At 39.9% G+C, this 16,257-nt stretch overlaps 1 protein-coding gene across 1 annotated transcript; it reads right to left on the bottom strand.

Moving 5' to 3' along the window:
- Positions 1-46: 46 nt before the first annotated feature.
- On the bottom strand, positions 47-15,974 carry trmt1 (tRNA methyltransferase 1). Its single transcript, XM_042432786.1, has 16 exons — positions 15,749-15,974; positions 13,729-14,142; positions 12,631-12,820; positions 11,489-11,676; positions 10,823-10,938; positions 9,153-9,265; positions 7,264-7,412; positions 6,800-6,883; positions 5,343-5,412; positions 4,946-5,080; positions 4,704-4,789; positions 4,477-4,585; positions 4,192-4,268; positions 3,828-3,947; positions 3,190-3,304; positions 47-355 (listed from the first exon to the last, which is right to left on the bottom strand). The coding sequence occupies exons 2-16, from the start codon at positions 14,127-14,129 to the stop codon at positions 281-283; spliced, it is 2,028 nt and encodes a 675-aa protein (XP_042288720.1). The 5' UTR covers positions 14,130-14,142; positions 15,749-15,974; the 3' UTR covers positions 47-280.
- Between the last annotated feature and the right edge of the window lie 283 nt (positions 15,975-16,257).

Raw genomic sequence — 16,257 nt, 5'->3', positions numbered from 1 at the left:
AAGTCGTAAATCTATCTATCTTCAACATCAAAGAAAAAGGAGAGCATTTAAAGTCAGATGCAGGACTTTATTGGACTGTCAGTCAAATAAAAAAAAAGAAGCTAAAACAAAAAAAAGCTGAATAGTAGATATGTTCTGTATATTAACACTTTTTAGGTTGTTGTCCTCAACCAATTACAAACTGATTGCGGTGCATCATTCTCACTTGGTCCAGGCTAAACAAGGCCTGCATTCAAACTCTAGAAATAAAATTATTTTTTTTTAAAAAAGAGCAAAATTATCATTCCATTTTCTCTTCACTTGTCTGATTCAGGTCATGTGAGTAGCAGCATTTGTCTCCGTGGGTGCATGTGCCCTGAAACAAAAGAACAACAACATTAATAGCGATGTTCATAGAGGTTAGTGATGTTATATTACAAAAATCTTAAAAACAGCCAAAAGGTACATTTTGTCTGGCGGCTGGTAAAAGCCTCTCAGCTCAGCTTCTCTGGCAGGAAACCAACAGTGGCGACCTGCCAGAGCAGCTGATGGAGAATCCACCAGCATGTGGCTGGTGTTCATTTCCCACCCAGGACATGAAGACTTTACAAGTGTAATTAGTGCTAAAAATTAATTGTGTCCCTTTAATTCTGTGTGCCAACATCATCATCATCAAGAACATGATGTGCTGAAATAATCCTCACCTGCAGAAACTCAAATCAGCTGTAGTTAAGTGTTGGAAAAGACATCATGTGTTACCATAACGACTGTTTTCTCTGCAAGGCTTTGCTGTGGCTGTTTAGCGCCGCACACAATAGTGAAATTACAGCTATAATAAAACTATTTCAATATCCACTGTAATATGAGATGTCCTAAAAAAAAAAAAAAAGGATTGAAATCAATTCTTTACTGCAAAATCCCAATGATAATGATCACTGTTAGTGCAAAAAGATCAACTTTATGGTATTTAAAACATTTTTCCAACAGCTTATAACAGCTGTGCACATTTAAATTGATATTGTTTGAGGAGAGATGACAAGAAATCTTTATGGGACAGTAAACCCAGTTGCAGTGAAGGACAGGTGTCAAACTGGAATTCACTGCAACTATAAAGAAATGTATGAATAAATTATTAGATCTATGACATTAAAAGATAGCTTCAGAGCTTCCAAGTCTATCTTAAATCAATACTCACACTCAAAGAGTTATTTGATTGTTGTAATCATTCTCCTTGGTTGGTCATTCTACTCCCTAACATGACTAATTTAACATTTCCTCTTTGTGTTACTGTAGCACTAAATGGAAAAACACAAAATGGGTATAAAAAAAAACACATATTTCACATAAAAATGTCTTTAACTTTGGAAGAAACCAGCTTGATTTGACTGACTCAGACTACTAAAGCCTCCTATTAGCTTCAGTTGAACTTAAAGTGTTTTCATGGAACATCTTCATCACTTATGTTACACTGGAGTCCAGGAAGAGATCTCAGCACAGCCAACAGCAATGATTCATAGACATGTGAGTATTGTATTAAAGCAAATGGATGTCAGTTTTTATTTCTTATTGTCAACAAATCTCATGTGCAGAGTCAAACTGACAATGAACTGATCTACTGACAAGTATTGTGTTTGTATCCAAAGTCTGATTATCTTATTCCTCTGTGTCGTAGACCTCCGTTGTTATCCAAAAACTACCACACCGCTGCACTGGGTAACATGTTCCTTTGGCTCATAGCTTAGACAAATTTAAACAAAGAACTGGGCTGCGTTTAATCAAGTTTAATCAAGTTTTCAGTCTCAGGAGAGTAGTTCTGTGTAAGGCAGATGTAACTGTGCAGTTATATACATTATATACAACAAACTAACGAATACTCTTTATGATGAAGGAACATGTCACCCAGTGCAACAGTGTGACTCATTCATGTGTTTTTAATAGTTGTGGGACAACAGCAGAGCTCTACAGTTCACAGGAATAAGATAAAGCAGGTTTATACACACACAAACACACACACAATACTTGTAAGTATGATGAGTTCATTGTTGGTTTGGTTCTGTACATGAGATTTGTCCACAATAAAAATATAGAAAATCACAGCCTTATCCTTCAAGATGGACTTGAAAAAATTCTGAACCTATTAATGCTTAAAGTAAAGACCTTAAGTGGCAATTACACGATAACAGAACATTGAATTCCTTTCCTGAGAGTCTCTTGTGTGAGCTGCTTTTCAGAAACCATCATTAGGTGACCTGACTGAGGCTGCAGCAGCTAAACCCTCCAGAGCACTGAGTGTTTTATTGCTTATGAATGACACTTTTCATTTATAGGAGGAAGATTGTGTAACTTATTATCTAACAGTTACATAGTCTTCTTTAAAGTCATTACATTAAATTTTAGATTTTTTAACACCATCTAAAATGCAGGAGTAGGAAGGGTGAAAGCACACGTTTTCCCTGCTCCAGATAAATTAAATATATTAATATAATATAAATATAATTCAACCTATAGCATCACTGTGCTGTTAATCAGATGTTTTCTAAGGATGGCAGCAGTGACTGTTGGATAATTAATTAACTTTGGAGTCATTACAGCTCAGGTTAAGATGTCCAATCACTTTACTTCCAACAGAAAACTGATTGGATCATTCCAGGTATGAAGCCACAGACAAATTACTAAAGTGTCCTTTGCAACTATTCCTGGAAAAGAAATGAGCAAGAAAACTGTTTTCTTCTTTCAAAAAACAAAAAAAAACAACTAAGTTCTTGTTTCTGAGAAAACAGTCTGCAGTATGCAGGAAGAAAAGTCTTTTTATGTGTCAGAAGAAAACTACCATAAATTAACAATGACTTCAACCAGAAGATATGTCATTAGGAGAAAAATACTTTTTGTGATTGACGGATGATCCAACGCCATCACAGTAATGAGCATTTCACTTTAACTTACTGGAGGCTCCACATCCAAGAAGGTGAATATAAACTGTTGTATTGCTTCTCAAAGAAACGTCTAAATCTTTGCAATAAACAACCTGCAGCTGTTTTTGCAGCAATTCAAGTGTGAATATTTGTTGATTGTTGTTAATTTCTTTAAAATGACAACATGCATTGGATTCTAAAAAATATTCCCACATATTACTTTTGTGTACAATAAATCTGATTGGACCTGAACGCAGCATAGCCGACACCTTCCTCTCCTGCCTGTAGGTGAACTGACCTGTTTGAATTTCTTGCAGGGGTAGTTTTTTAGCTGTGAAGAGTCTGTGATCTGGTTCTTCCTCTTGTTCTGGCACTTCTTCCTCTTGTCCTGCAGGTCGCCGGAGATACCACCTCTGGAGAAGAGAGAGGACCGGTGAAAAGTTACAGAGAGAGACAAGACGAAGGAGGTAGATGGATGCAGTAAGAAACGACATAACAGCAGGTAAGATGAAGGAGAATTTCGTAGATTCAGACCAAGTTTGTTGATTCCCAAAACATTTTACAACAAATTCAGTGTTAAGAGTTTTAAAATGTTGAGTATTTAATCTTATGTGTAATATTTGAACACTTTTAAACATTTTCCTCTTTAATAATTTCAGCTTGAGATTCCTAAAATAATGTTTTTCTTGCAAGAAATCTGCCATTTCTTAACCACTTTTTTTCCCGCCTGTGAAACTGGGCTTGTAATGAATTCTAATCAGTTTTACAAAATGCTTTTTAAATACATTTCAAGCATTAAATCTGATGTCTTTTTAATTTTAAAACAGAATAAAATGGTGATAAAATGGTCTTGGTCTGTCCTCCTGTGGCTGCTTGTTGTGTGTGTGTGTCGTTGTGTCTCAGGGGAGCATAGAGGTTGATTTAGTCGTTAGTTACCCAGACTTGGCGCGAGCTTTGGGTCCCCAGAAGGCCTGCGGGTTCTCCTGGAAGCGGGTCAGGTGGCGTTTACGGGACTGAGGGTTTGCGTCCTCCCTTACAGTGAAACAGGCCTCTTGGCTACACACACACACACAATCCAACACAAAGGTGTCATGTAAGCACACATTAAGGTTACGCAAAATGTGATTAGATGAGAAACGAATGTAAATAAAACAGCGTATCATTGACTTGTCCTTCCTGTTTCAGTATTACAGGTTGGTCTCTACATTGTGCTCTTATCAACCATCACATTTCACCTTATGTATTAATTTAATATCACTGGCCTCCTGAATGGTCACTGATAGACTGAATGTGGTCTGACCTGGGCTCTGTGGACAGGATCTTGAAGGCGGGGCTCGTTTCTGACAGCTTCTCTCTCTTCACAGGGTTGGCCTTCTCCTGCAGCAGACCGATAATCAAGCGTGTGTGTGTTAAAATGATGCATGATGTGATTGAGGACAGCAGTTTGTGTTTGTTTAATGGGAACAGTGGGAGCAAATCTTCAGCAGAACTTCTGACTGTGAGAAATAAAACACCAAGGGTTCAGACTTGAGTAAAAGTAACTCCAGTCTTTTTTTTTTTTTTTTTTTTAATTAGTAAAGTTTACCCAGCAGCGCATGATGTCCCAGATGGCTGCGGGAGGAGCATCTGTCTTGATGGCGTTCTTACAGGCGTGCGAGAGGGAAACTCTGTGACCAGCATGGAGAAGAGCAGACCTGCAGATGGAGAGAGAGAGAGAGAGAGAGGAAGGAGGTAGAACGAGCTGATTCACTGTGAAACTAATGTTTGATAGGAACAGTATAAGAAAAGTGAAACAGTTTAGTGTGTGTTTACCTAAACTGCAGCAGCGGGGGAGTATTACAGTGTATCGTGCTGCTCAGACTGTCCACGGTGTAATAAAGAGGCACATCCTCCAACTCCTGACACATGAAGCACAAAGGAGATGAAAATGAGCTGGACTGGCAAGAAGTGTGTGAAATAGGTCGTCGATCGATGTGAAGATCCGACTAACCGTGACCCACATTAGACTGAAACAAGCTCTATCGTTGGAGAGAATGCAAATGAAAAAGAAATACCTCGGTCACCATGCTGAGCATGCCCTCGATGCGTTTGGACGTCCCGAACCGAGACGGGTTTCCCGACACTGCAGACAAAACCTTCTGGACGAATGAAAAGTCATGGATGGGCTCTGCCCAGATCGGACCACCCAGCTGTAAAGATGACAGACAGGCTTCAGCTAGTGTGTTTTATGTGTGTGTGTGAAAGCAGAGAGGTTTTGACACAGTTCACATCAGCATCAAGAGTAACTGGATTGGTTTCTGACCCAATATTAGTTTAGTTCTGAGAATAAATTAGACTGAAGCAGCATCATCAAAGCTAAAAATATGAAAATGAAAAACAGCAGCTAATATAATGTGTATAACTGTGAATACATACTAACAAGTGTGCATGATGTGTGTGTGTGTGTGTCACCTGATGTCTCTGTCCACAGTGCTCGCATTCTGGTCCGACTGGGGGTCCAGTAGCTGCAGAATACTTCATACTGAAATCACATCAGAGTCGTCATCATCACACATGCTGCGACCCAGAAACTGACAGAATCTTTATTAAGAGCTCTCTCACATTTACTAGTGAGCAACATCCACAGCTGAAACAAGAGATGAATCCTACAGCTCCTGACTCTGATGATGGTGGTTTCTACTTTACTGCAGGCTCACTTTGTGAATTAAAGGTGCAGTGTGTAGAATTTAGTGGCATCTAGCGGAACAGACTTGGCAGAAATGGAATATAATATCCATAAGTATGTTCTCATTAGTGTATAAACACCTGAAAATAAGAATCCTTGTGTTTTTGTTGCCTTAGAATGAGCCCTTTATATCTACACAGGGAGCAGATCCCTTTCTACGTAGCCCGCCATGTTGCACTGCCATGTTTCTACAGTAGCCCAGAATGGACAAACCACACTGGCTCCTGAGAGGGCCTTTCACAAGTTTCACGGCCACTGTAGGTTCTCCTACACGCTTGGAAGGGGAAGGAGAGGGGAGGGATATTCAGTTGGTTGCATTCTGCAACCTCACCACTAGATGCCACTAAATGTTACACACTGGTCCTTTAAACTGACTGTTTGATGGTGCTGCAAAATATACATTCAAGAAAGAAGCCCTTATTATTTAATACAGGACTAAAACCAAATCCTGAAATTTCCTAAGAATATTTTAGATCTGATATCTCAAGCCAATGGTAGACAAATAGGGCCACGTGGTGTAAATGGGGCCCTCCAGCAAAAAATATTTGGCCCCCAAAGTTTTTACTTTCATAGGTTCCATCAAAACTTGTATCCAATACTTTTTCACAAAAATACTATAGATAACAGAAGAGATGCAAGGCTCCTGTAAATCCCAATGAATATAAACCTTGTTTCATCTAAAACACACCAGGAGACAAAGCATTAATAAATAAAAATGATGCACCATATGATATGAACAGTGCATAACAATGAAATTAAGTCTAATAAACCTCTCAGAAATTAAATTTTTAATGTGTGATTTCTAACAATGTTTTAATGCCACAACTTCAGCCTGTTCAACCATGACAAACACAAAACAGGTGGCTGCCGTTCATCATCATAGATAACCAATAAAGTACGTTAACCCTCACTTACTAATGGAAAAAATGACATCTGGACTCAGATACAATCATCAACAGTCTTAGAAATCAATTGTATTCTTAAATATAAAGGCGAGTGTTTAAACTACACTGGTGAACAACCTCAAAATGAGAAATCCTGAAAGGCTAGATGAGGTTGAACCACAAAGGACCAACAGTGTGAGAGTTTTCTCCAACACAGAGGCTCCTGCAGTTTGCTGATCTTCATTTCACATGAACAACAAAAGGAAGAGCTGCTGGTTGTTCAGCGCGTGAGATCTTACTGTTTTCCATTGCTTGTTCTTCTGCCCATTCTTTGGAGGTGGAACGACCCGCAACCGACACAGTTGTAGATCAGAGCCTGTTTACTGCAACACCAGAGAGACAGAAGAGGAAAAGCAGGATTTTACATTTAAATATTGTTTTATGCATGTCACAGCAGGGAACATTTTAGTCAAATCTCCATGTGTATGTATGCATGTATGCTATTTAATGTGCATGCATATACATATATAGCTTCATATTCTCATTTTTGCTCTACTTAAAATTCACAAAAAATAATCAACATTAAATTTTTTATATGTTCCTACATTTTCATTTCCTTTATCTCACTCGGTTCTGCTGCTGCCATTATTTTTCTGGTATTTGTTGCTGCAGTGACCCAGTTTCAGGACCATTCGACTTTCATCATATATCAGCCTTTGCTGAAAGACAGACACAGTGCATGCATGAGTCTTTGTGTTTGTACCTGGCTGAGTTTTTGACCTTGGCCTGTCCTGTGAAGACGCGTACAAAGACTCGAATGTAGAAGTCGACGCTGACGGACAGCAGGGGCTGGATGTATCGCTGGTACACCCCCGCCCTCTGGTCTAAACTGTGGAGGATGATACGAAGAGCCTGCAGGGGGGGGGGAGAAAAAAAAAAAAAAAAGATGGAGATAACACACACATTCACTATTTTTTTTCTTGATGTGAAACATCTGAGAAAGTTTTTATTTTACTGCAACATTTGCAGGGCTGAAGGAAAATGAGGGAAACAACGTCTTTCTGCAGAGTATGTGGAGGGAAAGGTTCATCTGACTGCTACTGCTTTCATGAATGAAGTCTTTCTTCTACTGAAGCACATGAAATTCATGAATTATTTACACAAAACCCATGTTCAGTATTCATGTCATCACATTTTATCCCATTACTGACAGATTTTTTGGGAAAAAACCATTTTTACTACAAATATCATGACCAATACTTTCACAATTGACTAACAATAAAAAATTATTTCTAAAGGGAACAACATGAATAGGTTTTTACTCTAATGTGTATATATATATATATGTGTGTGTACATATATATATATATAAATAAAGGACAGATCCTTTGTTTCTGAGTTACTATGACTTTCTCTTTCCAGCGACTCTGACAGTCTCTTTGAGTCTGTTCTCAACGAGACTGAAAACAAACATATACACTTAAAAAGTAGAGAAAAAGACTTTATACTCAAACAATGCAATGTAAGTCTTTACAGTGCGCTGAAATTTCTTGGTCAGTTGGTTTGTTCTTGATGGAAAGTTTGGGAAAATCCATCAGATCTACCATCAATCAACCAGCGGTGCCGACGGTCCAAATGGGCTCCCGATGAACTCAGAGCTACTTCGTGTTGAATTTCTTTTATGTGATTAAAGCATCTTTCAAATGAGTCTGATGGCAAAAAGGTTTTGTTCATGGAAAAATCAGATGATCTTGGTGAAAACTGGTGGTGTATTTCTGACCCAAAAAACATTGTGAGCATTGAGTGAATTTCCTTCCTCATAAAACGTTTCTAGAGCTGATTTTACAAAAGAAGTTGAAACCTTCCTCGATTATATCCAACAGACTTCTTCCTGACTTTGTCTGGCACAATGCTCCCTCTCTTGGCAAGTTACCTCCACCAACTGTTTTGCACTGGAATAGTGTGAAACCGTTAGCATGACTGCACGCACAAGTCTGTGCACATGAACGAAATGTGCATTGCTTCATAGTGCAACTAGTGCTCAAAAACTCCACACAGTACACACCCGGCCAATCACAGCATGAGGCGGGCATGCTTGTTGAATTGTCATTTTCAAAATGTTACCAAAATTGCTGAACCTAACGTCCCCCTTTTCTGACCTTGGAAAGGTGTAGGAGGGCGTTTCAGATGCTGTTTGACAATCTGATAAGAGCTTCTTTTGTCTTTTCTTTTGTCTGCCACAGTATCTGTCACCACTAGGGGGTGCCAGAGTCAACGTTCTTCAAACTCTTATCAGACGTGTCTTTAAAGAGGCCTTTAAAGAGGCAGACAGGGCAGTAAAACAGTGAAATGTCATAGTTTGATGCATCTTTCTTCTTCTTTCTATCCTTGTGATAAAAGTTTCCTAATAAGTATGCAAACACATAAACACACCAACAACAAAACCGCACTCACAGCCCCCCTCAGGCCAGAATCCATGACATTTAGTGCGTTTCCGTCAAACCCACACACATACTGTACACACTGAGGATTAAGACATTATGAATGCAAACATAGTGGCATGTCTCTGCATGTGGAGTATGGTGTGTGTGTGTGTGTGTGTGTGTGTGTGTGTGTGTGTGTGTGTGTGTGTGTGTGTGTGTGTACTCTCACCATCTCATGACAGTATTTGGCTTTGATGGAGACTGAACCATATTTGCTGTAGCAGGTCTCTCCACTGTTTCCTGCCATCACTGCCATGTCTGTGCATGTTATGCACAACAGACCTGAGAGAGAAAGAGACACAGAGAGAGAGAGAGAGAAAAGAAAAACAAAAAGGAAACATTAGGAAATATAAGACTTCACACCTCGGTCGGACAGATCGGTACATGAACTCTCGGTGTTGTTTGAACTCTTTGGCTGCACCACATAAGTGGAGCTTTTCAAATGAGGACAGTGCAGATGGTAACAGGTCAACCATCAAGTCTTAACATCATTCATAATTTTGTCCCATTTCAACTGAACTGAAAATAGGATCAAACCAAAACAAGAATTATTCACAAACAATATCTGACCCACTTCTGATCCAACTGTCAAGCAGATTTTATGCCAATTTCTTGAATTGTCATGAAAAATACAATGAGATTTAATGCATTTCCTTTAGATGGGTGGAAGCAAATAAATAACTTATGAAAGTCAAATACATCCATAAGAAAACGGTGAGTAAAATTGAACCTGTCAGGGATGGATTGGTATAGAGCAAAGTGATTGGAAATGACCCATAATGACGGCCGTGTTCAAGGCTTTCATCTGACGATGAAAAGAAAAGCAACTCCATCAACTTCACCACGAAGAGACGGCATGGGAAAGTAAAAAAAAGGGACATTTCCAATTTCAATACCCAGAAATCCTGAGCTGTGACATGAGTAGAGTCCACAAGGTGCACGCTCATGTCTGCTAACCTGACTGATCTGTGATCGTTCATACCGAAAAAGGACAAAGAGGAGGCAGTGAAAAGTGTGATGATGGTGATGATGTCCACCGGTCCTTAGATGGAAAGCTCTCTGCTGTTCAGATTAATCACTTACTTCATGTCTACGTGGTTCTAGGACACTTCTTGTTGCCTTAAACCAGGAACACGAGTGGAAATTTATGTAAAAATGTAAAAAGTCTTTGTATCTTGAATTTCTAAAAGTGAGCTGGGCAACAAAACCAAAAATGTATTGATGAACATTCATTAACTGACCTCATTTTGCTTGTTTCAGTTAAAGATTTTCCTGTAAGAAAAACACCCAACTGTCATCCTGTCACCACCAACGTCATCTAATAGTTGAGTTAATTTTATTTTTGATATTTTCTGAGCCATGTTTGAGCCTTTGTTATAACGACAGCAGAGAGATGATGGGGGAATGAAATACAACAAAGGTCCCCCGGCCAGACCAGAACAGGGGACACCACAGCCCCCAGTGAGCACTCTAAAATCCCAGGTCACAAAAAATCATCTTTCAGCAGATCAGACAAATGCAGAGTAAATTGAGAGAGAAGGGATGTGAATACTGAACTCCTACACGCTGCCAGTGCGTCTACTGTACATGGTGACCTGCCCTATTTTGTGGAGACCAACTACAATCATGAAAACCGGCTGTCATGGACAAATAAAAGACTGAATCAATCAATCAGCGTTACCTTTTTGCTAGTTTTTTAGAAACTCTGAATGATGGTCTGACTAAAAAGACACTAGGAAACACCATGAAACTAGTTTACCGTCAAAACAATCCTATTCCAAAACTGACCCAGAAAAACAAGGCCGGTGGAGATGATTGATGGACCGAACCACTACCCACCTCCCTCGCTGACGGCCTGCACGGCGGCATCCAAAAAGGAGGCAGGGCTACCGTAGGGATCCAGATCGATGACATCGTAGCGCTCCTTCTTCCCTCGCATTTCATACATCAGCATGCTAAGAGAAAAATATATATAGAGGAGAGGGAGGAGGGATGATTTAAAAAATGTTGGATACTGAGGTAGAATTTAAATGAAAAACAAAAGCAGAGAGGGATGGAAGAAAGACAAAGAGGCTGTCAGAGCACACAAGAGTAGACACAAGATGAGTCAAGGCCAGTCAACAACAAAAAAAAAAGAGCAGATTAGAAGAGAAAGGAGAAAAGACTTGAGAGGATAGAAGAAGATAAGTATGAAGACAAGCAAGCCAGACAGAAAAGAGAAGAAGATAATGAACTAAAAAGAAAAAGCAAAAAAAAAAAAAAAAGATAATGAAAGAAGAAAAAGCAAAAAGACGAGCAGGGAGGAGATCAGAGCGGGAGCAGAGGAATGAATAGAACAAGAGGTCAAAGGTGAAGACGGGAGAGGAATGACTATGAGAGAAGCGTCGGATAAATACAAGAGGAGAAGAACAAACAGACAGCGAATCAGTGAAGTGGATAAATAACGGTGGCAGAGGAGGACCGTCAGCAAACAAGCGCTTCCCTGAATGAGATGAGTGATGGTACCTGGCGTCTCTGCAGCTGGCCTGGAGTAGGTGGCTGACTTTGTTATACTGGGCGTTCCTGGCGATCAGAGCCGCCGCTTTGGTGGAGAAGTCGTTGGCGGTGACGCTCTGCAGACCCGGGACCTCCAGAGCGAAACGCACCGATCGCAGACCGGAAGCCGCCAGACCCTCCAGCACACGAAGGCCTCGCTAAAATAAAGCAGAACTGCTGTAACAAATCATGTATTACACAATTTTCCTTACTCCTGTGCTTATCGTGCTGCAGATTTGCTCCATTTGCAATCTTAAATTTTGGTTTTAGTTCTTATCACCGGTAGAAAGTTTTCTCTTAGAGCAGAAAACCACAAATTGGTCTCCCACGAGCTGCTGAGCGCTACATCCAGAGACCGACAGCGGCTGCAACTTCTGCACTCACATACCACTAAGAAGAAGAACCTTGGGTTTTAGTTGTGTTTACTGACCACTAATTATTTACAATACAATGAAATCCTTTAAAAGAGGATCTAACATAGTGTGAAATTACCTGGTGCGACATTACAATAATGTTTAATGATACGCTTTTAACCGCACTGCTTTAGATGCTAAAATAAGCAAACTAAATCCAGAACATAAATATAAAAACATCATATTTTTCTTTGATAATAATGGTAACCATACACAAGGACACTGACTAAATTTACAGAAGATTTACATAAAATAAATATGTGTTTGTAGCCATAAAAAAAAATACTAATTTTGGATAAACGGCACAAAGACAGTTTGATATTTTGTGAAACGCGCTTATTTGCAATCTTGCCCATACACAAGGACACTGACAAACTAAATTTACAGATTTACGTAAAATAAATGTGTTTGTAGCCATAAAAAAAAACTAATTTTGAAGCTAGTCCCATGAAACGGTTAGCTTAGCTTAGCATAAAGACTGGAAATAGGTGGAAACAGCTAGCCTGCCTCCATCCAAAGTTTACTTATTAACCTGTAACATGCTAAGCTAAGCTAACCAGACAGATATGACAGGGATATCAATTGTCTCATCAACCTCTTAGCAAGATAATAAATAACCAAACTTACCAAAATGTCAAACTATTCCTTATAAATCTGCTGTTTGGCCATTACAATATAAAATCCATCCCTAGTACGTACCTCACATTTCTCCCCCACTGTTGCGGTTACAGCTGGCTCCTCTGCTCCGTTTTTCTCCTCCATCTGTGTGTCCGCTTCGTTCGTCTCCTCCGACAGAGAGACCACCACTCGCTCTTTCTCTCCCGGCACCACCACTTTCACCCCCCGCTGAGCCAGCAGATCTCTGGCAAACTCTGTGATCACAGCACATCTGTGGAGGGAAACGGGAAATGGGATCAATTATGTATAAACATGTTGATAGCATAACAGAGTAATAACCCGAGGACACTCAAGATCCATATTCACATTTGTTTTTCCCCAAACACTATTTTATAAAACTTAATTACAACTAGAAGACTTGTAATTAACTCTTCTGGTTATATTAAGTAGAGTGCAGATCTACACCAGGTGTGTACAGTCAAGATGGCAGCAAAGATAACAAAAATGGGGATTTATTCATTTCGTATGGTGCCTAACTTTAGTGGATCATAACATATTGAGTATGGAATTAATCTGCAGATGCTCCGGTTCAAGATTAAAACAAACTTTTCTACAGATGTCAGTTTCTGAGCCACAACAAAGGCCAAAATGTAAAAGTAAGACTTGTTTTTAGCCTAGTTGATTGCCGGAAATGCCTTTTGCTATGTCGTAAAATGACGAGGACTGCTGAAAAGGTACCAAAATTTGGCACAGATTAATCTATTGTGGCAACAAGGGATGATTGGTTGTCCCCACTGGAAACCAGATTCCAAACTGAAGTAGTTGCTGATCACTTGTGGCTCCTACCAGCCGGATAAGACGAGTGAGGAGTCAATGGCATTACAAAATGGGTTTTTAAAAAATTGTGAGTCACCACAACCACGAGACGTCCTTGAGCATTCAGTCATACATGTACACAAAAAATATTAGGCTGATGGGTCCGGTAGTGTGTGAGATTAGCAGTGGACAGACACACACAACCAATCACATGATCCCCTCCAGGCTTACGACTGGTCTGCAAGGTTCTTGTGATTGATAGGTAGACTTGTCCTGACTATTCAAAATGTTTTTAAAAACGACTGACAAACTGTGTCTGAGTGATGGAGCGAGGTGTCAGACGCAGCCGGTGTTCATACTCACGTTAAATCTCTGTTAAACTCCTGGACCGGGTTATAAAACACCTCATTGGCACTTGGAAACAGGATGGCCGCCTTGCCCTCATTGACCACCGTCTCCCCTGGTAACAGTCCCGCAGGAGACGAGTTCTCCTGTGCAGCCGGCGTGTCAGTGGGGGTCGGGTTTGGACCCATCGCTGTAGATTTGGTGGGTGTGGATGAAGTGTTAGTGGCGGGAACCTCCAGGTCCTGCTGAGCAGCTTTCAGGGGCTCCATGGATCTCAGTCCCCTGCTGGCACAAGCAGCAGCAGCAGCAGCAGCACAGCCTGTACTCCTCCGAAATAAATGTCTGGCAGAAGGAGTGCAGCGATGATGTAGATGATGGGAGATGATGAGGGGGAACAGCCGGACTGTCCGCACTAGCATAAAGGTAGTTCGTCTAGAAAAGGACAAAAAAAACAAGCAGAAAATCTGAGTAAAAAACTTGGACAATAATCAGCTGCTTTGGCTCATTGAACATTATTATTATATTAGGCTACATTACATTAATTTGGCACAACTCTCATCTCCTAAATGACTCACAATAAGTGCAGTCAACCAATGTATGAAGCAAAAGCAAGATATAAACAAATGATCATCATCATTTAGTCCATAAAATGAAAAAATATAGTAAAAATGCTCAGAAGTCCCTTGAATTCTTAGTTCTTCCTGGCAAACAGTACAAAACCCAAAGATATTTGATTTACAATTACTAGAAACAGGGGAAAAGCAGTAAATCCTACCAGAGCTGCAACGATTAGTCAATTAATTGATTACTCAATCAACAGAAAATCAATCACCAACTATTTTGATAATTGATTAAGTGTTTTGAGTCATTTTCTAAGAAAAAAAAAATTCCAGCTCCTCAAATGTGAATATTTTCTGGTTTATTTAGTCTTCTATGACAGCATTTTGGGCTTTGGGAAACATTTTGCTCCATTTTCTGACATTTTACAGATCAAACACCTAATTGATTGATTGAGTAAATAATCAACAGACTAATTGCTGATGAAAATATTTGTTAATTGTAGCCCTAATTCTTTTCTCATTTGAGAAGCTGGAACTAGAGAATATTTGGCATTTCAGTATGATGATGACTTAAACGATTACCAGCTATTAAAATTGCTGTTAATTACCGTTCAGTCCATCAGCTAATCGATTAATGGACTGATTCTTCTTATTTAGAGTCAACTAAGCAAGACCTGTAAAAACAATTACAACTCATCCACAATACTGAAGCAAGGGCCCTGAATACATTTCTCAAATGCTAATTCCCTATGAACCCACTAGAAGCCTCAGACCATCGGGGACTGGTCTATTCACTGTCTCTCAGGTTAACACTAAGCATGAAGAAGCAGCTTTCAGGTATCGAGCTGCCTGAGTGCCTATTACTGGAATCATTTCAATAATCATTCCTGACAATTTAAGACAGGCCACATCTGTAGATACATTTAAATCCAGACTTACAACCCACCTCTTCCCCAAAGGCTTAGACCTCAGCACAGTCACTGTAAGTACTTTTATTACTAGACGTGTTTTATGTGCTTATATTAGCATGCTTTTATGTGTGTTTACATTTCTATCATGCACGTGTGTCCACATAATTTTGATATTCAGTTCTACATGTTTTTAATTTAGTTTAATATCCTCACACTGGTGTTTTGTGCTTAATGACTTTAACCATTATTTTCTGTAAAGCACTTTGAACTGTCTTGGCTATGAAATGTGCTGTATAATATAAAGTTGCCTCACCAGTGAACCTGAACTGTTTCCTCACATTCATCCTCACACTGTACAGCACACAATGTTCTTCTTCTCTCAATATAACAGTATAGTTGACATGCAAACATGGCATATTTAAGAAAATGTTTAATACTTCAGCAAAACCGACTAAATGAACAACACTGACAGTGCACACAAGACACTGCAACTGCTGCACACCTCTCACCAGCAAGGCTACTGTTAGCTAGTATGCTAACCAAGCTAACTCCTGTAAACAGTTTTACCTGTGACACCTCCTACAGACGGCTCTGCTTTTCTTTTTTGGCGGGGGGGGGTTTATAGTTGAAGCGATAAAGGTGGTCGTGCAGTGTTTTGTTTCCTCGCTGCTGTCGGCTCTGTCACAACTTTGACTCTCACGTTACCAGCATGAAGGGAGCCATGTTTGAAGCGTCTCTACGGAAGCCCGCACGGCCAATAAAGTAAAAGCGAGAAGCTACTTCTCTCCTTCTCACTCGCCCCTCCGGCAGAGTCGTGTAATGTCAGGGAAACGGTGTAATGTAAGGACAGGAGGGAGAGAAGGTCGATCCGTCAGCAGCCGCTGCACACACTGCTGCCCTACTTTTCCTCCGCAGTGAACATGTGAGGAGACTGTAACACATATCAGCTCTGCTTCCATGCATAATCTAATTTAATCTCACCGTGCCTTAAATTGGTAATGCATTCTGGCGAAAAGGCTAAACATAGCCTATGGATTAACCAAAATATCCCCAGAAGCTGATGTGAGGAGAAATGA

Source organism: Thunnus maccoyii, chromosome 2 (assembly GCF_910596095.1).
Source record: "Thunnus maccoyii chromosome 2, fThuMac1.1, whole genome shotgun sequence".
In the NCBI taxonomy this organism is placed as follows: domain Eukaryota; kingdom Metazoa; phylum Chordata; class Actinopteri; order Scombriformes; family Scombridae; genus Thunnus; species Thunnus maccoyii.
This window is presented reverse-complemented; position numbering and strand designations above follow the sequence as displayed.

Excerpts from the sequence above, each read along its gene's own strand:
- trmt1 (XM_042432786.1), bottom strand. The coding sequence starts at position 14,129 with ATGCTAGTGCGGACAGTCCGGCTGTTCCCCCTCATCATCTCCCATCAT. Across the intron at positions 7,413-9,152 it reads CCAAATACTGTCATGAGATG|GCTCTTCGTATCATCCTCCA; the intron begins GTGAGAGTACAC and ends CCCCCCCTGCAG. Across the intron at positions 5,081-5,342 it reads ACTGTGGACAGAGACATCAG|CTGGGTGGTCCGATCTGGGC; the intron begins GTGACACACACA and ends TCATCTTTACAG.